This window comes from Rhinoraja longicauda, chromosome 31, assembly GCF_053455715.1.
Source record: "Rhinoraja longicauda isolate Sanriku21f chromosome 31, sRhiLon1.1, whole genome shotgun sequence".
Taxonomy (NCBI): domain Eukaryota; kingdom Metazoa; phylum Chordata; class Chondrichthyes; order Rajiformes; family Arhynchobatidae; genus Rhinoraja; species Rhinoraja longicauda.
In genome coordinates this window covers 3,341,389-3,363,985 of record NC_135983.1, presented here as the reverse complement: position 1 = coordinate 3,363,985, position 22,597 = coordinate 3,341,389, and the positions used below count along the sequence as shown (strand labels likewise).

The following is a 22,597-nucleotide window of genomic DNA, read 5'->3' as shown; positions in this document are numbered from 1 at the left end:
AGGTCTCTGGCGCTGTGAGGCAACGGCCGAGGAATTCAGCAGGTGAGGCAGCATTTCTGGAGAAAGTGGATGGGTGATGTTTTGGCACGGGACTTTGTTCTCCACAGATGCTGCCTGAGGCGCTGGGTTGGGTTACTCCAACAACTTTGCGTCTCTTTTTGTCAACCTGCACCTGCAGTTCCTTGCACCTCTCCTATCCAGAAGGCAACGGCTTCTTTTACTAAAACAACACAAGAGGTTTAGTTTAATTTAGTAGAGGTTCACCGCGGCAGGGCGACCCGGCAGTAGAGCAGCTCCCTTACAGCGACAGAGACCTGGGTTTGATCCCGACCACAGGTGCTGTTTGTACCAAGTTTGTACGTTCTCCCTGGGACTGCGTGGGTTTTCTCCGAGTGCTCCGGTTTCCGCCCACACTCCAAATACACACAGGTTTGCAGGCTAATTGGCTTCGGTAAAATTGTGAATTGTCCCTAGCGTGTCGGATAGTGTTAGAGACCCGGGTTCGATCCCGTCTATGGGCGCTGTCTGTACGGAGTTTGTACATTCTCCCCGTGACCGGCGTGCGTTTTCCCCAGGAGCCCTGCTTTCCCCCCACACTCCAAATCTTGGTAAAATTGTAAATTGTCCCTAGTATGTGTAGGGCAGCGTTAGTGTGCAGGGATCACTGGTCGGCGCGGACTCGGTGGGCCGAAGGGCCTGTTTCCACCCAGTATCTCTAAACTAAACTAAACACAAAAAGTTATTTCTCGGTAAACAGAATGTTTCGGTGTCATAAAAAGGTTCAGCCAGTGTTTCAAATGTCAGGAACTTGAACAAAGGGAGTACATTTTTGATTGAAAATGTACTGAAAATAACTGACTGCAAAGACATTCTGCAGAGCAGAAATATCACCTGGCTTTACAAATTCTGCAGCATGGTTAGAAGCCTAATGACCTAACCGGAGATCGCTACCGCTGAGAAGCAAAGCTGCCTACTATTTTCGGTAGATACATACTGTAGACGCTGGCTGGCACTGACTCTGTCAGTTTGCAGGCAAATATAATGAGGGGGAAAATAACAGGTACTGACAACTGAGGGCAGGGGGGCAGAGGGTCAGATGAGAAGAGGCCCTGAACAAGTGGGGCAGCGTGTGGACGAATAGCTGCAGAGAACGACAGGTGGGAACAACTCTTATGGGAAAGAAAATAAAACTATGACCAAAAGAATCGACGAATGCTCGGAAATTTATCCTTGGTTGATAAAGTTAAATATTCCACACTGCAGCATTAAGTTCTCGTTCACAAGTTAAAAGGAGCAGAATTAGGCCATTCGGCCCATCAAGTCCACTCCGCCATTCAATCATGGCTGATCTATCTCTTCCTCTTAACCCCATTCTCCTGTCTTCTCCCCACAACCCCTCACACCTGCCTACACTACACCTCGAAAACCCAGTCCGTTCATTTCAATGAAGGGCAGCGCTGTGGCACAGTTGGGGGAGCTGCTGCCTCACAGCGCCAGAGACCCGAGTTCGATTCTGACCTCGGGTGCTGTCTGTGTGGAGTTTGCACCCTCACCTGGGTTTCCTCCGGGTGCTCCGGTTTCCTGCCACATCCCAAACTCCATGTTTCCATGCCCTATTTCTAAACTTAAGAATAGAATACAATACCCCAAGGAGAGTAAATTTCCAGCCCCCCAGCCTTTGAAAAAGTTCAGAGAAACTGCAGACGCTGGAATCCTGAGCAAAACACAAAGTGCTGAAGGAACTCAGCGGGTCAGGCAGCATCTGTGGAGGGAGTGGACAGATGGTGTTTCAGGTCGGGACCCTTCTTCAAAAGAAGATTCAGTTGATGTCTTGGATACAGAACTCTAATGGATCAAATAGTGGTCTGGTGCCTTAAGAACAATTTGTCAAGATACGATTTTGAAGTAACGTGTTGGAAATAAATATAAATGAACAAACCGATGATGCATTAAGAAATTTCAACATCCAGTTTTTAGTTTATAAGTGATAGGAGCAGAATTAGGCCATTCGGCCCATCAAGTCCACTCCGCCATTCAATCATGGCTGATCTATCTTTCCCTCTCAACCCCATTCTCCTGCCTTCTCCCCATAACCCCTGACACCTGCACTACTCAAATGCAATCAAATGAGCCAGAATAAGGGTCTCGACCCAAAACGTCACCCATTCCTTCTCTCCAGAGATGCTGCCTGCCAGCTGAGTTACTCCAGCATTTTGCGTCTACCAGTCAAACGTACAGATTTGTCAACTAATTAGTCTATGATTAATTATGTGAGTGTTTGACGGTGAAAATCGGTTTCCAAAAGTGCTCTCCTTGGAAACAGAACAAACTTTCCCCTCTTGTGTTGATGTGTTGATGTGTCCAGTTGCTCGATTCCGCCCGGTTATTTGAAATGGGATACTTTTCAAAGCTTTGGAATTTAACAAAAAGATGCCCGAGAAAAGCACTACAATCAATCATCAACCTTTCAGTTGGAAAGCCTCGGGTCAAATATTAAATTCACGGCATCTGATAAAATATCCCATGGGATTGATTCTCAAGTAAAGGAGGTGTGTGGGGCATGTTTGTTTTACACAGAGGGTGGTGAGTGCATGGAACGTGCTGCCAGGGGTGATGGTGAAGGTGGAAGACATGATAGTGGCATTGAACCACTGGCAATGGCAGTGGAAGTGGTATTAAACTCCACATGGACAGCACAGGAGGTTAGGAATGATCCCGGGAATGAGTGGGTTAACTTATGATGAGCGTTTGAAGTCGCTGGGCCTGTACTCACTGGGGGTTAGAAGAATGAGTGGGGGACCTCATTGAAACATACCAAAAACATTGAAAGGCTTGGATAGACTGGATGTGGAGAGGATGTTTCCACTAGTGGGAGAGACTAGGGCTAGAGGTCACAGCCTCAGAATTAAAGGACGTTCCTTTAGGAAGGAGATGAGAAGGAATTTCTTTAGTCAGAATCTGTGGAATTCTTTGCCACAGAAGGCTGTGGAGGCCGTCAGTGGATATTTTTAAAGCAGAGATAGATAGATTCTTGATTAGTACGGGTGTCAGGGGTTATGGGGAAAAGGCAGGAGAATGGGGTTAGGAGGGAGAGATAGATCAGCCAAGATTGAATGGTGAAGCAGACTTTAAAAAAATTAATTTTTTAAAGCAAATGTACAAATAATAATAAACGACAAACTGGTTATAGCTTCAATTTTTAAATTTTTAAAGAAAAAATAAAGATGAAAAGAGGCTGGAAAAAAAGACTATAAACTAATAGAGAGAGAGCAAAGAAAAAAGAGAATTACAAACATAAAGATTATGGGGATCGATCCGGGAGTTAGTGAGTATAGTTGTACATCCAACCCTAAACTCAAGTTTTAACTTTAGTTTTAAATTTTAGTTTTGTGACAAACCCATTTACTTTTTTAAAAATTCAATAAATGGAGACCATATTTTAAAAAAATAGATCTGGTTTGTCAATTAAGGCAAACCTTATTTTTTCCAAATGCAAGGTCTCGGTCATTTCCGTAATCCACATTTTAATTGTGGGGGTTACTGTTTTTTTCCAAAATTTAAGTATTAATTTTTTCGCAGTTATTAAACTGTAGTCAAGAAAGCATCTCTGACTTAACGTAAAGTTTGTAATGTGTTCTGATAATCCTAAAATTATTAATTTTGGTTCTAAATCCAGTTGGTTATCGATAACTTTAGAAATGATTTTTAAAATATCGATCCAAAAATTTTGCATGTTTGTACAAGTCACAAAAGTGTGAGTTAAATTGGCTTCTTGAAATTGACATTTATCACAAATAGGAGAGATACTTGAGAAGATCCTGTTTAATTTTGTCTTCGAATAATGTAGCCTGTGTAATATTTTAAATTGTATTAATAAGTGTCTAGTGTTTAACGAGCATTGATGTATGTGTTGTAAACTTTCGTCCCATATGTCTTGCGTTATGGGTTGAGCCAATTCGTCCTCCCATGCTCGTCTATATGATTCTGATGACGGAATGTCGGTATCTAAAAGAGTATTATAAATATAAGATATTAATTTATTTGTATTGTAGTGACGGTTCAAGCATTCATCAAGAATTCCTGGGCCTCTAAATCTATATTCTTGCGTATGTGATTTTACATAATCTCTGAGTTGTAAATATCTAAAAAAATTATTAGCATGTAAACCATACTTCTGTTGTAATTCCTGAAAAGAGAGAAAAGTTCCCTTATGATAGAGGTCTCCCACCATTTTAATTCCATAACTTTTCCATTGAATGAATCCTCTATCTGAGACAGACGGTTTGAAAGAAGGGTTATTTGCAATGGGTAGGAAGAAAGATAAATTACTCAATTTTAAAGTGAGTTTTAATTGTTTCCAAATACGGATAACACTATGTATAATCGGATTTCCTCCATATGTTTTTTTATTCAAAGTTATTGGGGCGAATAAGATCGCACCAATGTCAAATGGTAAGCAATCCTCCTTCTCCAACTTTAACCAATCTGGTTGCCGATCAATGTCGTCCAGCCAGAAGGTTATATTTTTAATATTAACCGCCCAGTAATAAAATAGGAAGTTTGGTAAAGCGAATCCTCCATTAGTTTTAGACTTGCATAAATGTCTTTTATTTACTCTATGGGTCTTATAATCCCAAATAAAATTAGTAATAATTGAATCAATTTTTTTGAAAAATTTTTTTGGAAGGTGTATCGGGATAGCTGTGGGAGGCAGATCATCTTTATAGCATTAATTCAACCAGCTAGTGAAATGGGGAGTGTTTTCCAAAATTGGATATTTCTATGTAATTTAGTAACTAAAGAAGGGAAATTTGATTTAAATAAAGAAGTATATTTCCTAGTCACGTAGATTCCAAGGTATTTGAACTTTTCATAGGCAATTTTAAAAGGGAATTGTTGAAGTATAGCCGGATTTTGTTCCGTAATTGGCATGATTTCGCTTTTGTACCAATTAATTCTATATCCGGAGAATGAGCCAAATTGAGTTATGAGATTTAATAAATTCGGAATGCTAATTTCAGGGTTTGTGATGTATAATAGCACATCATCCGCATATAAGGAAATTTTGTTAATTGTATGTTTAGTGTTATAGCCGTGAATGTCTGGGTGTGTTGGTGAAGCAGACTTGTTGGGCTGAATGGCCTCATTCTGATCCTATCATTTATGACCTTATGACAATTTACAATTTTACCAAAGCCAATTAACCTATAAACCTGCACGTCTTTGCAGTGTGGGTAGGAATCGGGGCACCCGGAGAAAACCCACGTGGTCACAGGGAGAACGTAGAAACTCCATACACTCAGCATCCAAAGTCAGGATTGAAGCTAGTGAGGTCACAGCTCTCTGGCGCTGTGAGGTCACAGCTCTCTGGTGCTGTGAGGTCACAGCTCTCTGGCGCTGTGAGGTCACAGCTCTACTGCTATGCCACTGAGCTACCCTGACTCCATGGAGGACATGGATGGACAGTGTTCCCTCTATTCCATCAATCTGAAGGAAAGTCCCGACTGGAAATGTCATCTGGCCATTTCCTACCAAAGATGCTGCCTGACCCATAGAGGTCAACATGGAACAGTACAGCACAGGAACAGGCCCTTCAGCCCACAATGTCCGTGCTGAACATGATGTCAAATTAAACCAATCTCCTCTGCCTGCACATGATCCATATCCCCCCTTCCCCTCATATCCATGTGCCTATCCAAAGGCCTCCCAAACACCACTATCGTATCTGCCTCCACCACCACACTGTTCCAGGCACTCACTGCCCTCCGTGTATAATACTTGCCTCTACTTTCATGTTTCATCCTCTCACCTTAAAGCTAAGCCTTCTAGTCCTTGACATTCCCACCCTGAGAAAAAGGTTCTGACTGTCGACCCTGTCTGTGCCTCACAGTTTCATAACCTTCTATCAGGACTGCCCTTCAACCTCTGACGCTCCAGAGAAAACAACACAAGTCTGCTCGGATCCTCCAGCATTGTTTGTAGTTTGAAAAAAACAGAACATGTTAGCGGAAGACTAGTATTTATTTGTGCACATTTACAGTCATAGAATCATGGGGCACGGAAACACACCCTTCTGCCCAACTTGCCCATGCTGTCCAAGATGTCTCATCTACACTAGTCCAATCTGCACGTTTGGCCAAAATCCCTCTAAAGGTTTCCCAGCCATGTGCCACACTCTACACTTAGCACAGACACACACAAAGGTGGTTTGCCTCCTGCTATGTTTTTTTTTAAACTGGGAAACAATTGGATGGTGGTGCAGTGGTAGAGTTGCTTGCAGCGCCAGAGACCCGGGTTCGATCCCGACTACAGGTGCTATCTGTGTGGTTGAAAGAGATATGCTAGTGCTCTCTGCCCCATCTCTAACCCAATAGCTGACAACGGATAGTTTAATTTACTTTAGTTTAGAGATGGGCAGCACGGTGGTGCAGTAGTAGAGTTGCTGCCTCACAGCGCCAGAGACCCGGGTTCCATCCTGACCACGGGTGCTGTCTGTATGGAGTTTGCACGTTCTCCCCGTGACCCATTCGTATGTTTTCCGGGATCTCCAGTTTGCCAGAACACTCCAAAGACGTACAGATTTGTAGGTGAATTAGCTTGGTATAATTGTAAATTGACCCTAGTGTGTGCAGGATAGTGCTAGTGTACGGAGATCGCTGGTCGGCGAGGTTTCGGTGGGCCGAAGGGTCTATTTCCACGCTGCATCACTAAACTAAGACTCAAGGATGCAGCGTGGAAACAGGCCTTTTGGCCCAAGGAGTCCATGCTGTCCAGCGATCCCCGCACGCTGACTCTATCCTACACACTAGGGACAATTTACAATTTGTACCAAAGCCAATTAACTTACAAACCTGTACGTGTGTAGAGTGTGGGAGGAAACTGGAGCACCCAGGGAAAATCCACACGGTCACGGAGAGAACGTGCAAACTCCGTACAGGCAGCACCCGAGGTCAGGATCGGACCCGGGTCTCTGGCACAGCGAGGCAGCAACTCTACCCCTGCGCCACCGTGCCGCCCTATGTAGCGTGATGTGATTTAATTGACTGCTTCACTAAAAGCACAGTGCCTCAGTGGGAGAGCAGGGACAATTAGCCACGGCCTGATCTGAAGTCCATGTGAGCACAGAAACGGAAGATGGACGGTCCTTCAGACTCGCCGGTTCACAGACCCCCCATTCATCTGCTCACCAGCTCCCACTCCAACGAGGAGTCAGACGTCTTTCACGGCAAACCCTTAATGATCCAAGTGGTGATAATGACGGCAGGAATAACTTGCCAACACACAGCTCGCATAACAACACTGCCAGTTGTTAAAAAGTGCAATGCAATTAGTGGAGGACTAAACAGCTACACAATTATCAGACTTAATTTGAACCTTCAGATACCGTTCTTTTCTTTGTTATCATATTTGCCTAATTTGTGAATTGAACAATATAAATAGAAACAGCCTACGCCTTATCTCATTTCAGCAAAACTCACCCCCTCGTCCTCTCTCCTCTCTCCCGCGACCCAGGTCTTTACAGTTTACAGAGAACACATTGCTATTGTATTGCTGAGCGTAATGAGCTGGTAAAGGCTTGCCACAGGAAGCCGAGGGACCATAATTGTTTTAACGTGGCAAACGGCACAAAGGGAAACAAATTAAAGGACTGAGTTGATTGGGTTTATTTCCTAGCACTCAATGTAACTGAAGGAGGACTTTCTGGGAAACCACCTCAGAATTCTTTCTCAAACTACAAACACAAAGTGCCGGAGTTACTCAGCAGGTTCAGAAGCACCTCTGGAGAGCACGGAGAAGCAATGTTTCAGATCGGGACCCTTCTTTGGAACCTTGGCTGGTGCCTCCTAAAGACCTAGAGTCATTGAGTCTGAAGAAGGGTCTCGACCCGAAACGTCACCCGTTCCTTCTCTCCAGAGATGCTGCCTGTCCCGCTGAGTTACTCTAGCATTTTGTAGACAATAGACAATAGGTGCAGGAGTAGGCCAATCAGCCCTTCGAGCCAGCACCGCCATTCAATGCGATCATGGCTGATCACTCTCAATCAGTACCCCGTTCCTGCCTTCTCCCCATACCCCCTCACTTCGCTATCCTTAAGAGCTCTATCCAGCTCTCTCTTGAAAGCATCCAACGAACTGGCCTCCACTGCCTTCTGAGGCAGAGAATTCCACACCTTCACCACTCTCTGACTGAAAAAGTTCTTCCTCATCTCCGTTCTAAATGGCCTACCCCTTATTCTTAAACTGTGGCCCCTGGTTCTGGACTCCCCCAACATTGGGAACATGTTTCCTGCCTCTAATGTGTCCAATCCCCTAATTATCTTATATGTTTCAATAAGATCCCCCCTCATCCTTCTAAATTCCAGTGTATACAAGCCCAATCGCTCCAGCCTTTCAACATACGACAGTCCCGCCATTTTGTGTCTATCTTCAGTGTAAACCAGCATCTGCAGTTCCTTCCCACACATAGAGTGATACAGCGTGGAAACAGGCTCTTCGGCCCAACTTGCCCACACCGAGCAACATGCCCCATCTACGCTAGTCCCACCTGCCTGTGTTTGGCCCATATCCCTCTAAACCTGTCCTATCCATGTACCTGTTGAAATGTTTCTGAAACGTTGCGATAGTCCCTGCCTCAACTGCCTCTGACAACAGCTCGTTCCATGCACCCACCACCCTTTGTGTGAAAATGTTATCCTTCAGGTTCCTATTAAATCTTTCCCCCCTCACCTTAAACTTGGGTCTTCTGGTTCACGATTCCCCTCTGGGCAAGAGATCCATTCCTCTCTTGATTTTGTACACGTCTAAAAGATCACCCCTCATTCTCCTGCACTCCAAGGAATAAAGCCCCAGCCTGCTCAACCTCTCCCAATAGCTCAACCCCGAGTCCTGGCAACATACTCATCAATCTTCTCTGCATCCTTTCCAGGCAGACAGAACTATACAGCCTTTCAGCCCCCTTGTCCATGTTGACCAAGTTGGCATTCTGGGCTTGTCCCATTTGCTTGCATTTGGCTCGTATCCCTCGACACTCTTCCTATCCAGAGTGAGTGCAAAATGGAGGAACAACACCTCATATTTTGCTTGGGCAGCTTACACCCCAGCTGTATGAATATTGACTTCTCTAACTTCAAGTAACCCTTGCTTTCCCCCTCTCTCCATCCCTCCCCCTTCACAGTTTTCCGGCCAGTCTGACTCTGACTACATTTTATCTCTGTTTGCTTTGCTGTTACCTTCTCCCAGCTAACAATGATCTATTCCACATTTTCCTTGATCTCCATCCCCTTTGTCTCGTTTTCACACCTTACACTTCCTTATCCCTGTATCTCCCTCTCCCCCGACGTCAGTCTGAAGAAGTGTCTTGACCCAAAACATCACCCGTGCCTTCTCTCCAGAGATGCTGCCTGTGCCGCTGAGTTACTCCAGCATTTTATGTCTATCCTATCCAAAGATCTGTCCAAGAGTCTTTTGAAAGTCCTTTGATCAGATCAGATAATACCACACGTAGATACAATCAGTTCAATAGGTAGGCAAATGGGAAGATACAGAGTGCAGAATATAGCTCGCAATAACTTAAAACATGTGCAAATGCACAGCTCCAAGGCCTAATTCTGCTCCTAGAACTTATGAACTTATAAGCCAGGGTACTGTCCGATTCACCTCTACCCTATTGCGGACAGTGGACATTTTTAATGGAACTGGTGCGCTACAATGCTGAGAACTATATTGTGCCCTCTGTATCTACTGGGGAAAGGGGGAGTAACAGAGGGGAATGGGGCAACAGTCCCTCTGTGTAATGGGGGAGTAATAGTGTGGAATGGGGGGAGTAACAGTGTGGAATGGGGGAGTAACAATGGGGAATGGGGGAGTAACAGTGGGGAATGGGGGAGTAACAGAGGGGAATGGGGCAACAGTCCCTCTGTGTAATGGGGGAGTAATAGTGTGGAATGGGGGAGTAACAGTGGGGAATGGGGGAGTAACAGAGGGGAATGGGGGAGTAACAGTGGGGAATGGGGGAGTAACAGTGGGGAATGGGGGAGTAACAGTAGGGAATGGGGGATTAAGTGGGGAATGGGGGAGTAACGGTGGGGAATGGGGGAGTAACGGTGGGGAATGGGGGAGTAACAGTGGGGAATGGGAGAGTAACAGTAGGGAATGGGGGAGTAACAGTAGGGAATGCGGGAGTAACAGTGGGGAATGGGGGAGTAACGGTGGGGAATGGGAGAGTAACGGTGGGGAATGGGGGAGTAACAGTAAGGAATGCGGGAGTAACAGTGGGGAATGGGGGAGTAACGGTGGGGAATGGGAGAGTAACGGTGGGGAATGGGGTAGTAAGTGGGGAATGGGGGAGTAACGGTGGGGAATGGGGGAGTAACAGTGGGGAATGGGGTAGTAAGTGGGGAATGGGGGAGTAACGGTGGGGAATGGGGGAGTAACGGTGGGGAATGGGGGAGTAACGGTGGGGAATGGGAGAGTAACGGTGGGGAATGGGGGAGTAACAGTAGGGAATGCGGGAGTAACAGTGGGGAATGGGGTAGTAAGTGGGGAATGGGGGAGTAACGGTGGGGAATGGGGGAGTAACGGTGGGGAATGGGGGAGTAAGTGGGGAATGGGGAGTAACAGTGGGGTATGGGAGAGTAACAGTAGGGAATGGGGGAGTAACAGTGGGGAATGGGGGAGTAACAGTGGGGAATGGGGGAGTAACATTGTGGAATGGGGAGTAACAGTGGGGAATGGGGAGTAACAGTGGGGAATGGGGGAGTAACAGTGGGGAATGGGAGAGTAACAGTAGGGAATGGGGGAGTAACAGTGGGGAATGCGGGAGTAACAGTGGGGAATGGGGGAGTAACAGTGTGGAATGGGGAGTAACAGTGGGGAATGGGGGAGTAACAGTGGGGAATGGGGGAGTAACAGTGTGGAATGGGGAGTAACAATGTGGAATGGGGAGTAACAGTGGGGAATGGGGGAGTAACAGTGGGGAATGGGGGAGTAACAGTGGGGAATGGGGCACAGCACCCCTGGTGGACCGTGGCAGCGTTGCTGGGCTCCCCGTCCCCGAGCCTTCCTCCATTCCCTGGGGTGTAATGGCTGCTCCCCGCTATGCCATTTCACGTGGTGTTGGGCAATGTCGGCCCCAGTGTCGGTGCCTGGGGGGTGGGGGGGGGGGGGGGGGAAGGGTGAGGGGGGAGGGGTAAGGGGGCAGACTGGGACCCCGTCCTGTACCCGTCAGCCCACGCTTACACAGAGTCTGCCAACGTCGGCCCCAGGGCGGTGCCCTTCTGCCCCGCCGGTGGGTACCACCCCCGCCCACCTTGTGACATCACGAGCAAGCCCTCACCTGCTGCTTGTTTTCTTTGGAGTACGGCAGCATGGTGGAGACGTGGAACATGATCTCATGGCCCTGGTACACCGTGTAGATGGAATGGATTCCCGTGGTGTCATCTGTGAACACAGAGAGAGCTGGCTTCATGTAAAGCACCAGGTGTCAGCGCCGGCACTGCAGCGGGCAGGGCAGGGCAGGGCAGGGCAGGGCAGGGCCACACTCTCATCAGTGTGAGTCGGGGTGTGTGAGAGTGTATACGTGAGAGAGTGAGTGCGAGAGTATATTAATGTATGCTTTGTGAGTGTGTGTGTGTGTGCGTGCGTGTGTCTGCCTGTGTGTGTATGTGTGTGCAAGTGTCTGCCTGTGTGTATAGGTATGTGTGTGTGTATGTATGTATGTGTGTGTATGTCTGTGCATGTATGTGTGTCTGTGTGTATATCTGTGTGTATGTATGTGTGTGTGTATGTATGTGTGTATTTATGCCTGTGTGTATGCATGTGCACATGTGTGCCTGTGTGCATGTATGTGCACATGTGTATGTGTGTGTATGTCTGTGCATGTGTGTGTGTGTATGTCTGTGCATGCGTGTGTGTGTGTATGTGTGTATATGGCTGTGCACATGTGTATGCGTGTATGCATGTAAGTGTATGTCTTAGAACGTGTATGTGTGTCTGTGTGAGTGTATGTATGTGTGTGTGTATGTCTGTGTGTATTTATGCATGTGTGTATGCATGTGCACATGTGTGTCTGTGTGCATGTATGTGCACATGTGTATGTGTGTGTATGTCTGTGCATGTGTGTGTGTGTGTATGTCTGTGCATGCGTGTGTGTGTGTGTATGTGTGTATATGGCTGTGCACATGTGTATGCGTGTATGTATGTGTATGTCTTAGAACGTGTATGTGTGTCTGTGTGAGTGTATGTATGTGTGTGTGTATGTCTGTGTGAGTGTGTATGTGTGTCCGCGCAAGGACATGTGTCCGTCTAAGTAGAGCATACAACCGTGCAACACAGGTATAGGCGCTTGGCCCACAAGTGGACAACAAGGTGGAGCAGCGGGTAGAGTCACCAGCTCACAGTGCCAGAGACCTGGGTTCCATCCAGACCTCAGGTGCCGTGTGTCTGTGTGCAGTTTGCACGTTCTCCCCATGACCGGGTGCTCTGGTTTCCCCCACATCCCAAAGACGTGTGGATTTTTTAGGTTAACTGGCTTCTGTAAACCGTCCCTGGTGTGTCGCATAGAACTAGTGCACAGGTGATCGCTGGTCAGCGTGGACTCGGTGGGCCAAAGGGCCTGTTTCCACACTGTATCTCTAAACTAAACCAACTCTAGTGTACGAGTAGGAAGGAACGGCAGATGCTGGTTTATACCGAAGATGGACACAAAATACTGGAGTAACTCAGCAAGTCAGGCATCATCTCTGGAGAGAAGGGAGAGGTGACGTTTCAGTAAAGAAGGGTTCCAACCTGAAACGTCACCTATTCCTTTTCTCCAAAGATGCTGAGTTACTCCAGCACTTTGAGTCTATCACTAGTGTGCAGGTGATTGTTGGTCGGTACTAACTCAGTGGGTTGGAGGGCCTGTTTCAGCACTGTGTTTTAATTGAGTTTAGTTTAGTTTAGATTAGTTTGGAGATACAGCGCGGAAACAGGCCCTTCAGCCAACTGGGTCCACACCGACCAGCGATCCCCGCACACTAACACGATCCTACACACACTAGGGACAATTTTACATTTATACCCAGCCAATTAACCTACAAACCTGTACGTCTTTGGAGTGTGGGAGGAAACCGAAGATCTTGGAGAAAACCCACGCAGGTCACGGGGAGAACGTACAAACTCCGTACAGACAACACCCGTAGTCGGGATCGAGGCCATGTCTCTGGCGCTGTAAGGCAGCAACTCTACCACTGCGCCATCATGTTGCCCCCTCTGTCTCTCTAAACTAAACTAAACAACATACCTGTTTAGTGTAGGAAAGAAGTGCAGATGCCGGTTTAAATCGAAGGCAGACACAAAATGCTGGAGTAACTCAGCGGGTCAGGCAGCATCTCTGGAGAGAAGGAATGGGTGACGTTTCGGGTCTGAAGAAGGGTCTCGACCCGAAACGTCACCCGTTCCTTCTCTCCAGAGATGCTGCCTGGCCCGCTGAGTTACTCCGGCATCTTGTGTCTGCCTTTTTTTGCTTGGTAGTTGGTCAAACACTTACTTTTGGTGTCGAGCCCCCCTCTGTAGCCGATCCAGCCCTTCAATGTGATTGCTTCACCCATTAGGTTGAGAAACTTCTGGAAACCTTCACTTCCAGTTTCTGTCACGGAAGTAGAGACAAGAGAGAGAGCAGAGTGGATTAGGATATCACTCCAGCCAGATGTTTCCTGGACCGAGACGTCGGGAAGACACAGATTTCAACCACCTCCACCTCCACCTGTGAGCAGTGCCCTGCTCTGGTGAAACCAGGTTATGCAGATGTGTACGGTGCAGGACTAAACGTTATTCCCTTCATCCTGTATCTGTACACTGTGGATGGCTTGATTGTAATCAAGTACTGTCTTCCTGCTGACTGGTCAGCCCGCAACAAAAGCTTTTCACTGTACCTCGGCACATGTGACCATAGACTAGACTAAACAGGAAGTAACCATCGCGGTAACATTCTCTCCACAAGGTCACTTCCTGAGTGGGAACATTAACGGTCCACTCCTTCAGCGTCTCTAGACCGTACAGACTTTAGAGAAACAGGCTCTTCGGCCCACCTAGTCCGTGTCGACCAACAATCACTAGCATTATCGGACACACTAGGGACAATTTACAATTTTACCAAGCCAAACCTACAAACCCGCACGTCTTTGGAGTGTGGGAGGTAACCGGAGCACCCAGAGAAAACCCACACAGGTCACCAGGAGAACGTACAAACTCCGTACAGACAGCCCCTGAGGTCAGGATCAAACCTGGGTCTCTGGTGCTGTAAGGCAGCAACTCCACCGCTGCGCCACCGTGCCGCCCCTAAGTCCTCAGTACACTCATTTGTCAGAATATTCACTGCTCTCTCGGCCGACAATTCCAAGGAACTGCTGGCACATTTTCCCCAGTTTTCCATTCCCTCAGCCCATCCTGATCTCCCTGATCGAGTTGTAGACTGATGGAGATCAGAGTACAGCTGTTCAGCCCTTCTACCCGAAGGTGGCCCTGCCCAATTAACAACAGGAAGTGGCCATTGGCAACCGGTCACTTTTTAATGATATTATAAATGAAGGCAGCTTCCTCAGCGCCAAAGCCTGGGTTCCATCCTGACAAAGGATGCTGGCCATGTGGGGTTTGCACGTTCCCCCCATGACCACGTGGGTTCCTCCTGGGTCCTCTGGTTTCCTCCCACATCACAAAGACGTGCGGGTTTGTAGGTTAATCGCCCCTAGTGTGCAGGGAGTGGATGAGAAAGTGTGACAACAGAGAACTAGTGTGAACAGGTGAGCGATGGTCAGCGTGGGCTCGGTGGGCCAAAAGGCCTGTTTTTACAGACGAGACTAAACTACGTGTCTCCATAACACAACTCCCAATCTTGCTCCTGATCCAGAGTTGTTTGCTTTGATTTAACAATTCATTGAAATTATTTTTATGTTTCCGCCATTTTATTGCTAAAATAAAAAAGCTGGAATGCATTTACTCAACTAAATTTAAGAATCAGTTATTTTGGCAAGAGTTGAATGTACATCAACAAGCTATTCATGTTGCTTAGTGAAGAGAGACACAGAAATGCTGGAGCAACTCACTGGAGTGACGTTTCGGGTCGAGACCCTTCTTCAGACTGATGAAGGGTCTCAACCTGAAACGTCACCCATTCCTTCTCTCCAGGGATGTTGCCTGTCCCCTGAGTTACTCCATCACTTTGTGTCTCTCTTCAATTTAAACCAGCATCTGCAGCTCCTTCCTACTCATCTTGTTTAGTGAACCGCAACTTGAACCTTCAACTTGAGACTCAAATGGCACTGGGCTTCCTCACTGTTGCCTGTTGTTCCCCGATTTTCGTTTCTGCATGGAACAAATTTGTCAATCCCCTCAAGGTTTGAGGCAATTCTTAACCCAGCAAGACTAACAGTACAGGCACGATGGGCTGAAGGGCCTCTTTCTGATGAATCTATATGGAGCTCAGGGTGGGGTAAGAAATGGACAAACTGAAAGTCAAACGTGGGTCTGAAGAATGGTCCCGACCCGAAACATCACCTATCCATGTCCTCCAGAGATGCTGCCTGACCTGCTGAGTTATTCCAGCACTTTATGTCTTTCCTTGGTAAACCAGCATCTACAGTTCCTTGTTTATACGTCCAACTGACTGGTTATAATGTCAGCAGGAACACACACACCCCACAAAGTGGTGAATCATGTCTTCATGTGTCCTGGTTTTTCAAACGTTTCACTGGAACTCTTAGAAGGATGAGGGGGAACCTCATTGAAACTTACCGAATAGTGAGCGGCCTGGATAGAGTGGATGTGGAGAGGATGTTTCCACTAGTGGGAGACTCTAGGACCAGAGGGCACAGCCTCAGAATTAAAGGACGTACCTTTAGAAAGGAGACGAGGAGGAATCTCTTTAGTCAAAGGGTGGTGAATCTGTGGAATTCATTGCCACAGACGGCTGTGGAGGCCGTCAATGGGTATTGTTAAGCTGGATGTTGATCAGTGCGGGTGTCAGGGGTTATGGGGAGAAGGCAGGAGAATGGGGTTGGGAGGGAGAGATAGATCAGCCACGATTGAATGGCGGAGTGGACTGGATGGGCCAAATGACCTAATTCTCCTCCTATCACTTATGAACATTCACACACATACATACACACTCATATGCACACATCTGCACCCACACATACATATGCACACACATACAGATACACACACAAATACACATATGCAGATAGACGCACACACACATATATACAAATACACACAAATATATACACACGCATGTACACACATACACACACGCACACACACACATACACACACTCACACTCACACACACTCACACACATTTCAATAATTTGTTGATGGATATTCAAATCTCACTAAAACACCCGAGGTATTTAGGTTAGTTTTAGTTTTAGTAATACAGCGTGGAAACAGGCCCTTCAGCCCACCGAGTCCACATTGACCAGCAATCCTCGTACATTAACACAAGCCTACACACACTAGGCACAATTTACACTTATACCAAGTATACAAAACTATGCCAATTAACCTACAAACATTCACGTCTTTGGAGTGTGGGAGGAAACCGACGATCTCGGAGAAAACCCACGCAGGTCACGGGGAAAACGTACAAACTCCGTACAGACAGCACCCGTAGTCGGTATCGAACCCGGGTCTCTGGTGCTGCAAGCGCTGCAAGGCAGCAACTCTGACGCTGAGCCACCGTGCCGCCCACTTTCTTAATGGTTCTTAAATTACAAGATGCCTGGTGGATCTTTGCTATTCCCGGCTGAGAGAGCAGTGAATGGTCTATCACTGAGTGAACTCAGGACTCAGACTCAATGTGGTTTGGACATTTAAATGCACCAAATAAGGTAGGAAAAGAGACCTTACGCGTGGTGTAAGCTTGCAGCTCGCAGAACATAGTACAACACAATGTCTGTGCCGAACATGATGCCAAGTGAATCGAACCTCCTCTGCCTGCACGTGATCCATATCCCACCATTCCCTGCATATCCATGTGCCTATCCAAAAGTCTCTTAAACACCACTGTGGTATCTGCCTCCACCACCCCCCCCTGCACATTCCAGGCACCCACCACCCTCTGTGGAGAAATCTCCTCGCCCTGTACGTCTCCTTGAAACTTTGCCCCCTCACCTTAAAGCACACGTAACCCACTAACTGTGCACACATACACAAGTGTGTGTACACAAATATACACACACACTCTCACAGTGCACACCTACACACACACTTGCGTGTGCATATATGTGCACACACTAACCATGCACACATACACACGTGTGCATATATGTGCACACACGCGTGCACACACATACACACTAACTGTGCGCACACTGGCACACTTGTGCACCCACATGCACACACTGACCATGCACATATACCTGCACTCTCATGCACACATGCACACACACTGATGGTGCATGTACACACGCACATGCACACACACATATACACACTATCTGTGCACGCACACACATGCACGTGCGGGCACGCATGTGCATACTATGTGCACACGCACACATGCAGACACACATGTACATACTATGTGTGCACGCACACGCACATGTAAACACACATGTACATACTATGTGTGCACGTACACACGCACACACACACACTCGCATGCACTCACCGTTGCTAAACATCTCGTCGTCTGTCAGCTGGCCATCCTTCGCGTACAGAACTCCAAACTTGAAGTTCACTGAGCCCTGGTCAAACAATAAACACATTCAGAGGCTTGTGACAGTATGCACGCACTGTTATTTATATTACATGAAACATTGCAACAGAGACCGCGCAGTTTACAAAATTCTAAACAAAGCCGCTTTCTCTAGAGAACGACACAGTGGCGCAGCGGTAGAGTCGCTGCCTCTCAGTGCCAGAGATCCGGGTTCGATCCCGACTACAGGTGCTGTCTGTACGGAGTTTGCACGTTCTCCCCGTGACCGAGTGGGTTTTCTCCGAGATCTTCGGTTTCCTCCCACACTCCAAAGACTTACAAGTTTGTAGGTTAATTGGCTTGGTGTAAACATGTTTAAAAAAAATTGGCCATAGCGTGTGTAGGATAGTGTTAATGTGCGGGGATCGCTGGGCGGCGCGGACTCGGTGGGTCAAAGGGCCTGTTTCCGCGCTGTATCTATCTGTAAACTAAACTAAACTGCACTAAACACATTGTGGACAAGATTGACAATGTGGAAGCTTGTCCATGAGGGCACTTTATGGAGTCGTTCAGATGAGAGCTGTTCCAACAATGAGCTCATGCTATTTATCCTCCAGGGTTTGGACGGCTGCCTGTTCCCAGGGTGTTATTTAGTTCAAACTAAATACATCAGGAGTTTGCACTAACCATTTTGTAGAAAAATGCAGGGCCACGCCAAAGTTGGAGCGCTCCACTCACGCCCTACTTCCACAAGTACAAATGCCTTTCTACACCCACCTCCCCTTTACCCCCCTCTCTACCCCACCCATGCCCCATTTGGATGCGCATCTATTTCACACCTCCCTGTTCCTTCCCATCCCTCCCCACCTCTATATCTTTCTTCCTCCGGCTTCGCATTCACCTCTCCTATCCTGATCTCACCTCACACTATTTGTTTCCGTTTAGTTTTGAGATACAGCGCGGAGACAGGCCCTTCAGCCCACCTGCACCAATCTTGATAGATTACCAGGGGGAGAAGTGGCTTCCAATATCGGAAAACTGGCGTATTAGTTCCCCCCCTTCCAGAGCCGGCTCGTGGCTGGGTGACAAGGCTGGCCAAACGGGAAGAATAAAAGGACTGGACAAGCTAGATGCCAGAAAAATGTTCCCAATGTTGGGCGAGTCCAGAACCAAGGGCCACAGTCTAAGAATAAAGGGGAGGCCATTTAAAACTGAGGTGGGAAGAAACTTTTTCACCCAGAGAGTTGTGAATTTGTGGAATTCTCTGCCACAGAGGGCAGTGGAGGCCATGCACTGGATGGATTTAAAAGAGAGTTAGATAGAGCTCTAGGGGCTAGCGGAATCAAGGGATGTGGGGAGAAGGCAGGCACGGGTAACTGATTGTAGATGATCAGCCATGATCACAATGAATGGCGGTGCTGGCTCGAAGGGCCAAATGGCCTCCTCCTGCACCTATTTTCTATGTTTCTGTGTTTCTAACGAACGAAAGCAAACGGTCGGTTTTCTTTAGTTTTTTAGTTAAGTTTTGTTTACTTAAGTGATACAGCGTGGAAACAGGCCCTTCGGCCCACCGGGTCCGCACCGACCAGCGATCCCCGCACACTAACACTATCCTACACCCACTAGGGACAAATTTTACATTTACAAAGCCAATTAATCTACAAACATATAACATATAACATATAACATATAACAACTACAGCATGGAAACAGGCCTGTCCGGCCCTACCAGTCCACGCCGACCATTCTCCCTGACCTAGTCTCATCTACCTGCACTCAGACCATAACCCTCTAATCCCCTCCTATCCATATACCGATCCAATTTACTCTTAAATAATAAAATCGAGCCAGCCTCCACCACTTCCACCGGAAGCCCATTCCATACAGCCACCACCCTCTGAGTAAAGAAGTTCCCCCTCATGTTACCCCTAAACCTTTGTCCCTCAATTCTGAAGCTATGTCCCCTTGTTGGAATCTTCCCCACTCTCAAAGGGAAAAGCCTACCCACGTCAACTCTGTCCGTCCCTCTCAAAATTTTAAAAACCTCTATCAAGTCCCCCCTCAACCTTCTACGCTCCAAAGAATAAAGACCCAACCTGTTCAACCTCTCTCTGTAGCCTAAGTGCTGAAACCCAGGCAACATTCTAGTAAATCTCCTCTGTACCCTCTCCATTTTGTCGACATCCTTCCTATAATTTGGCGACCAGAACTGCACACCATACTCCAGATTCGGCCTCACCAATGCCCTGTACAATTTTAACATTACATCCCAACTTCTATACTCGATGCTCTGATTTATAAAGGCAAGCATACCAAACGCCTTCTTCACCACCCTATCCACATGAGATTCCACCTTCAGGGAACAATGCACAGTTATTCCCAGATCCCTCTGTTCCACTGCATTCCTCAATTCCTTACCATTTATCCTGTACGTCCTATTTTGATTTGTCCTACCAAAATGCAGCACCTCACACTTATCAGCATTAAACTCCATCTGCCATCTTTCAGCCCACCCTTCCAAAAGGCCCAAGTCTCTCTGTAGACTTTGAAAATCTACCTCACTATCAACTACTCCACCTATCTTAGTATCATCTGCATATTTACTAATCCAATTTGCCACACCATCATCCAGATCATTAATGTAAATGACAAACAACAGTGGATCCAACACAGATCCTTGGGGTACTCCACTAGACACTGGCCTCCAACCTGACATACAATTGTCAACCGTTACCCTCTGGTATCTCCCATTCAGCCATTGTTGAATCCATCTTGCAACCTCACTATTAATACCCAACGATTTAACCTTCTTAATCAACCTTCCATGTGGAACCTTGTCAAATGCCTTACTGAAGTCCATATAGACAACATCCACAGCCTTGCCCTTATCAATTTCCCTGGTAACCTCTTCAAAAAATTCAAGAAGATTAGTCAAACATGACCTTCCAGGCACAAATCCATGTTGACTGTTTCTAATCAGGCCTTGATTATTCAAATAATTATATATATTGTCCCTAAGTATCTTTTCCATTAATTTTCCCACCACAGACGTCAAACTAATAGGTCTATAATTGCTAGGTTTACTTTTAGAACCTTTTTTAAACAAGGGCACAACATGCGCAATGCGCCAATCTTCCGGCACCATCCCCGTTTCTAATGACGTTTGAAATATTTCCGTCATAGCCCCTGCTATTTCTGCACTAACTTCCCTCAATGTCCTAGGGAATATCCTATCAGGACCTGGAGACTTATCCACTTTTATATTTTTCAAAAGTGTCCGTACCTCCTCTTCTTTAATCCTCCTAATTTCCATCACTACTCTACTTGTTTCGCTTACCTCACATAATTCAATATCCTTCTCCTCGGTAAATACCGAAGAAAAGAAATTGTTTAATATCTCCCCCATTTCTTCCGGCTCAGCACATAGCTGACCACTCTGACTCTCTAATGGACCAATTTTATCCCTCACTATCCTTTTGCTATTGACATATCTGTAGAACCCCTTGGGGTTTACTTTTACATTACTTGCCAAAGCAGCCTCATATCTTTTTTTCGCTTTTCTAATTTCCTTCTTAAGATTCCTTTTACATTCTTTATATTCCTCAAGAACCTCATTTACTCCCTGCCGCTTGTATTTATTGTATATCTCCCTCTTTTTCCGAACCAAGTGTCCAATTTCCCTGGAAAACCACGGCTCTTTCAAATTATTATTCTTTCCTTTCCACCGAACAGGGACATAAAGACTCTGTACTCTCAAAATTTCACCTTTAAATATCCTCAATTTCTCTATTATATCCTTTTCATAAAACAAAAATTTCCATTTCACTCCTTTTAAATCCTTTCTCATCTCCTCAAAATTAGCCTTTCTCCAATCCAAAATCTCAACTCTTGGTCCAGATTTGACCTTCTCCATAATGATATTAAAACTCCACTAGACCCAAAGTGCTCCTCAACACATACCTCCGTCACCTGACCCATCTCATTTCCTAACAGGAGGTCCAACACTGCCCCTTCTCTGGTAGGTACCTCTACGTATTGCTGCAAAAAACTATCCTGCACACATTTTACAAACTCCAAACCATCCAGCCCTTTAACAGAATGCGATTCCCAGTCTATATACGGAAAATTGAAAACACCCACAATCACCACTCTGTGCTTACTACTAATATCTGCTATCTCCTTACATATTTGCTCTTCCAATTCTCGTTCCCTATTTGGCGGTCTATAATACACCCCTATAAGTGTTGCTAAACCTTTCTCATTTCTGAGTTCCACCCAAACAGCCTCCCTAATCGAACCTTCTAGTCTGTCCTGCCAAAGCACTGCTGTGATATCCTCCCTGACAAGCAATGCAACACCCCCACCTCTTGCCCCTCCGATTCTATCACATCTGAAACAATGAAATCCTGGAATATTTAATTGCCAATCGCAACCCTCCTGCAACCATGTTTCACTGATCGCCACAACATCATACTTCCAGATGTCAATCCAGGCTCTAAGCTCATCCACCTTTCTTTCAATGCTCCTAGCATTAAAATATACACATTTAAGGGACCCATCATTTCTTATTCTCAGTTTATTTCTTTTCCCTTCTTTCTCTCCTACATATTGGGTCTGAGTGTTTCCCTTTTCTGCCTCCTGCCTCACACACTGCCTGTTAGCTATCTGTGTTTGAGTCCCTCCCCCCAACCGTACTAGTTTAAAGTCTCCGCAATTATTTTAGCAAATCTCCTCGCCAGGATATTGGTTCCCCTCAGGTTCAGATGCAACCCGTCCTTTTTGTACAAGTCATACTTCCCCCAGAAGAGGTCCCAATGATCCAGAAACTTGAAACCCTGCTCCCTGCACCAGTTCCTCAGCCACTTATTTATCCTCCACCTCACTCCATTCCTATTCTCACTATCGCGTGGCACAGGCAGTA

The 22,597-nt window shown here is 46.5% G+C and overlaps 1 protein-coding gene across 2 annotated transcripts in view; it reads right to left on the bottom strand.

Moving 5' to 3' along the window:
• Positions 1-22,597, bottom strand: part of garnl3 (GTPase activating Rap/RanGAP domain like 3) — a 299,663-nt gene that overhangs the window by 105,987 nt on the left and 171,079 nt on the right. For both annotated transcript variants that reach the window (XM_078426017.1, XM_078426018.1), the window contains 3 exons: positions 17,650-17,725; positions 13,528-13,626; positions 11,335-11,438 (listed from right to left, as the gene is read on the bottom strand). In XM_078426017.1, the coding sequence (XP_078282143.1) occupies positions 11,335-11,438; positions 13,528-13,626; positions 17,650-17,725 (279 nt within the window). The remainder of the gene's footprint in view (positions 1-11,334; positions 11,439-13,527; positions 13,627-17,649; positions 17,726-22,597) is intronic.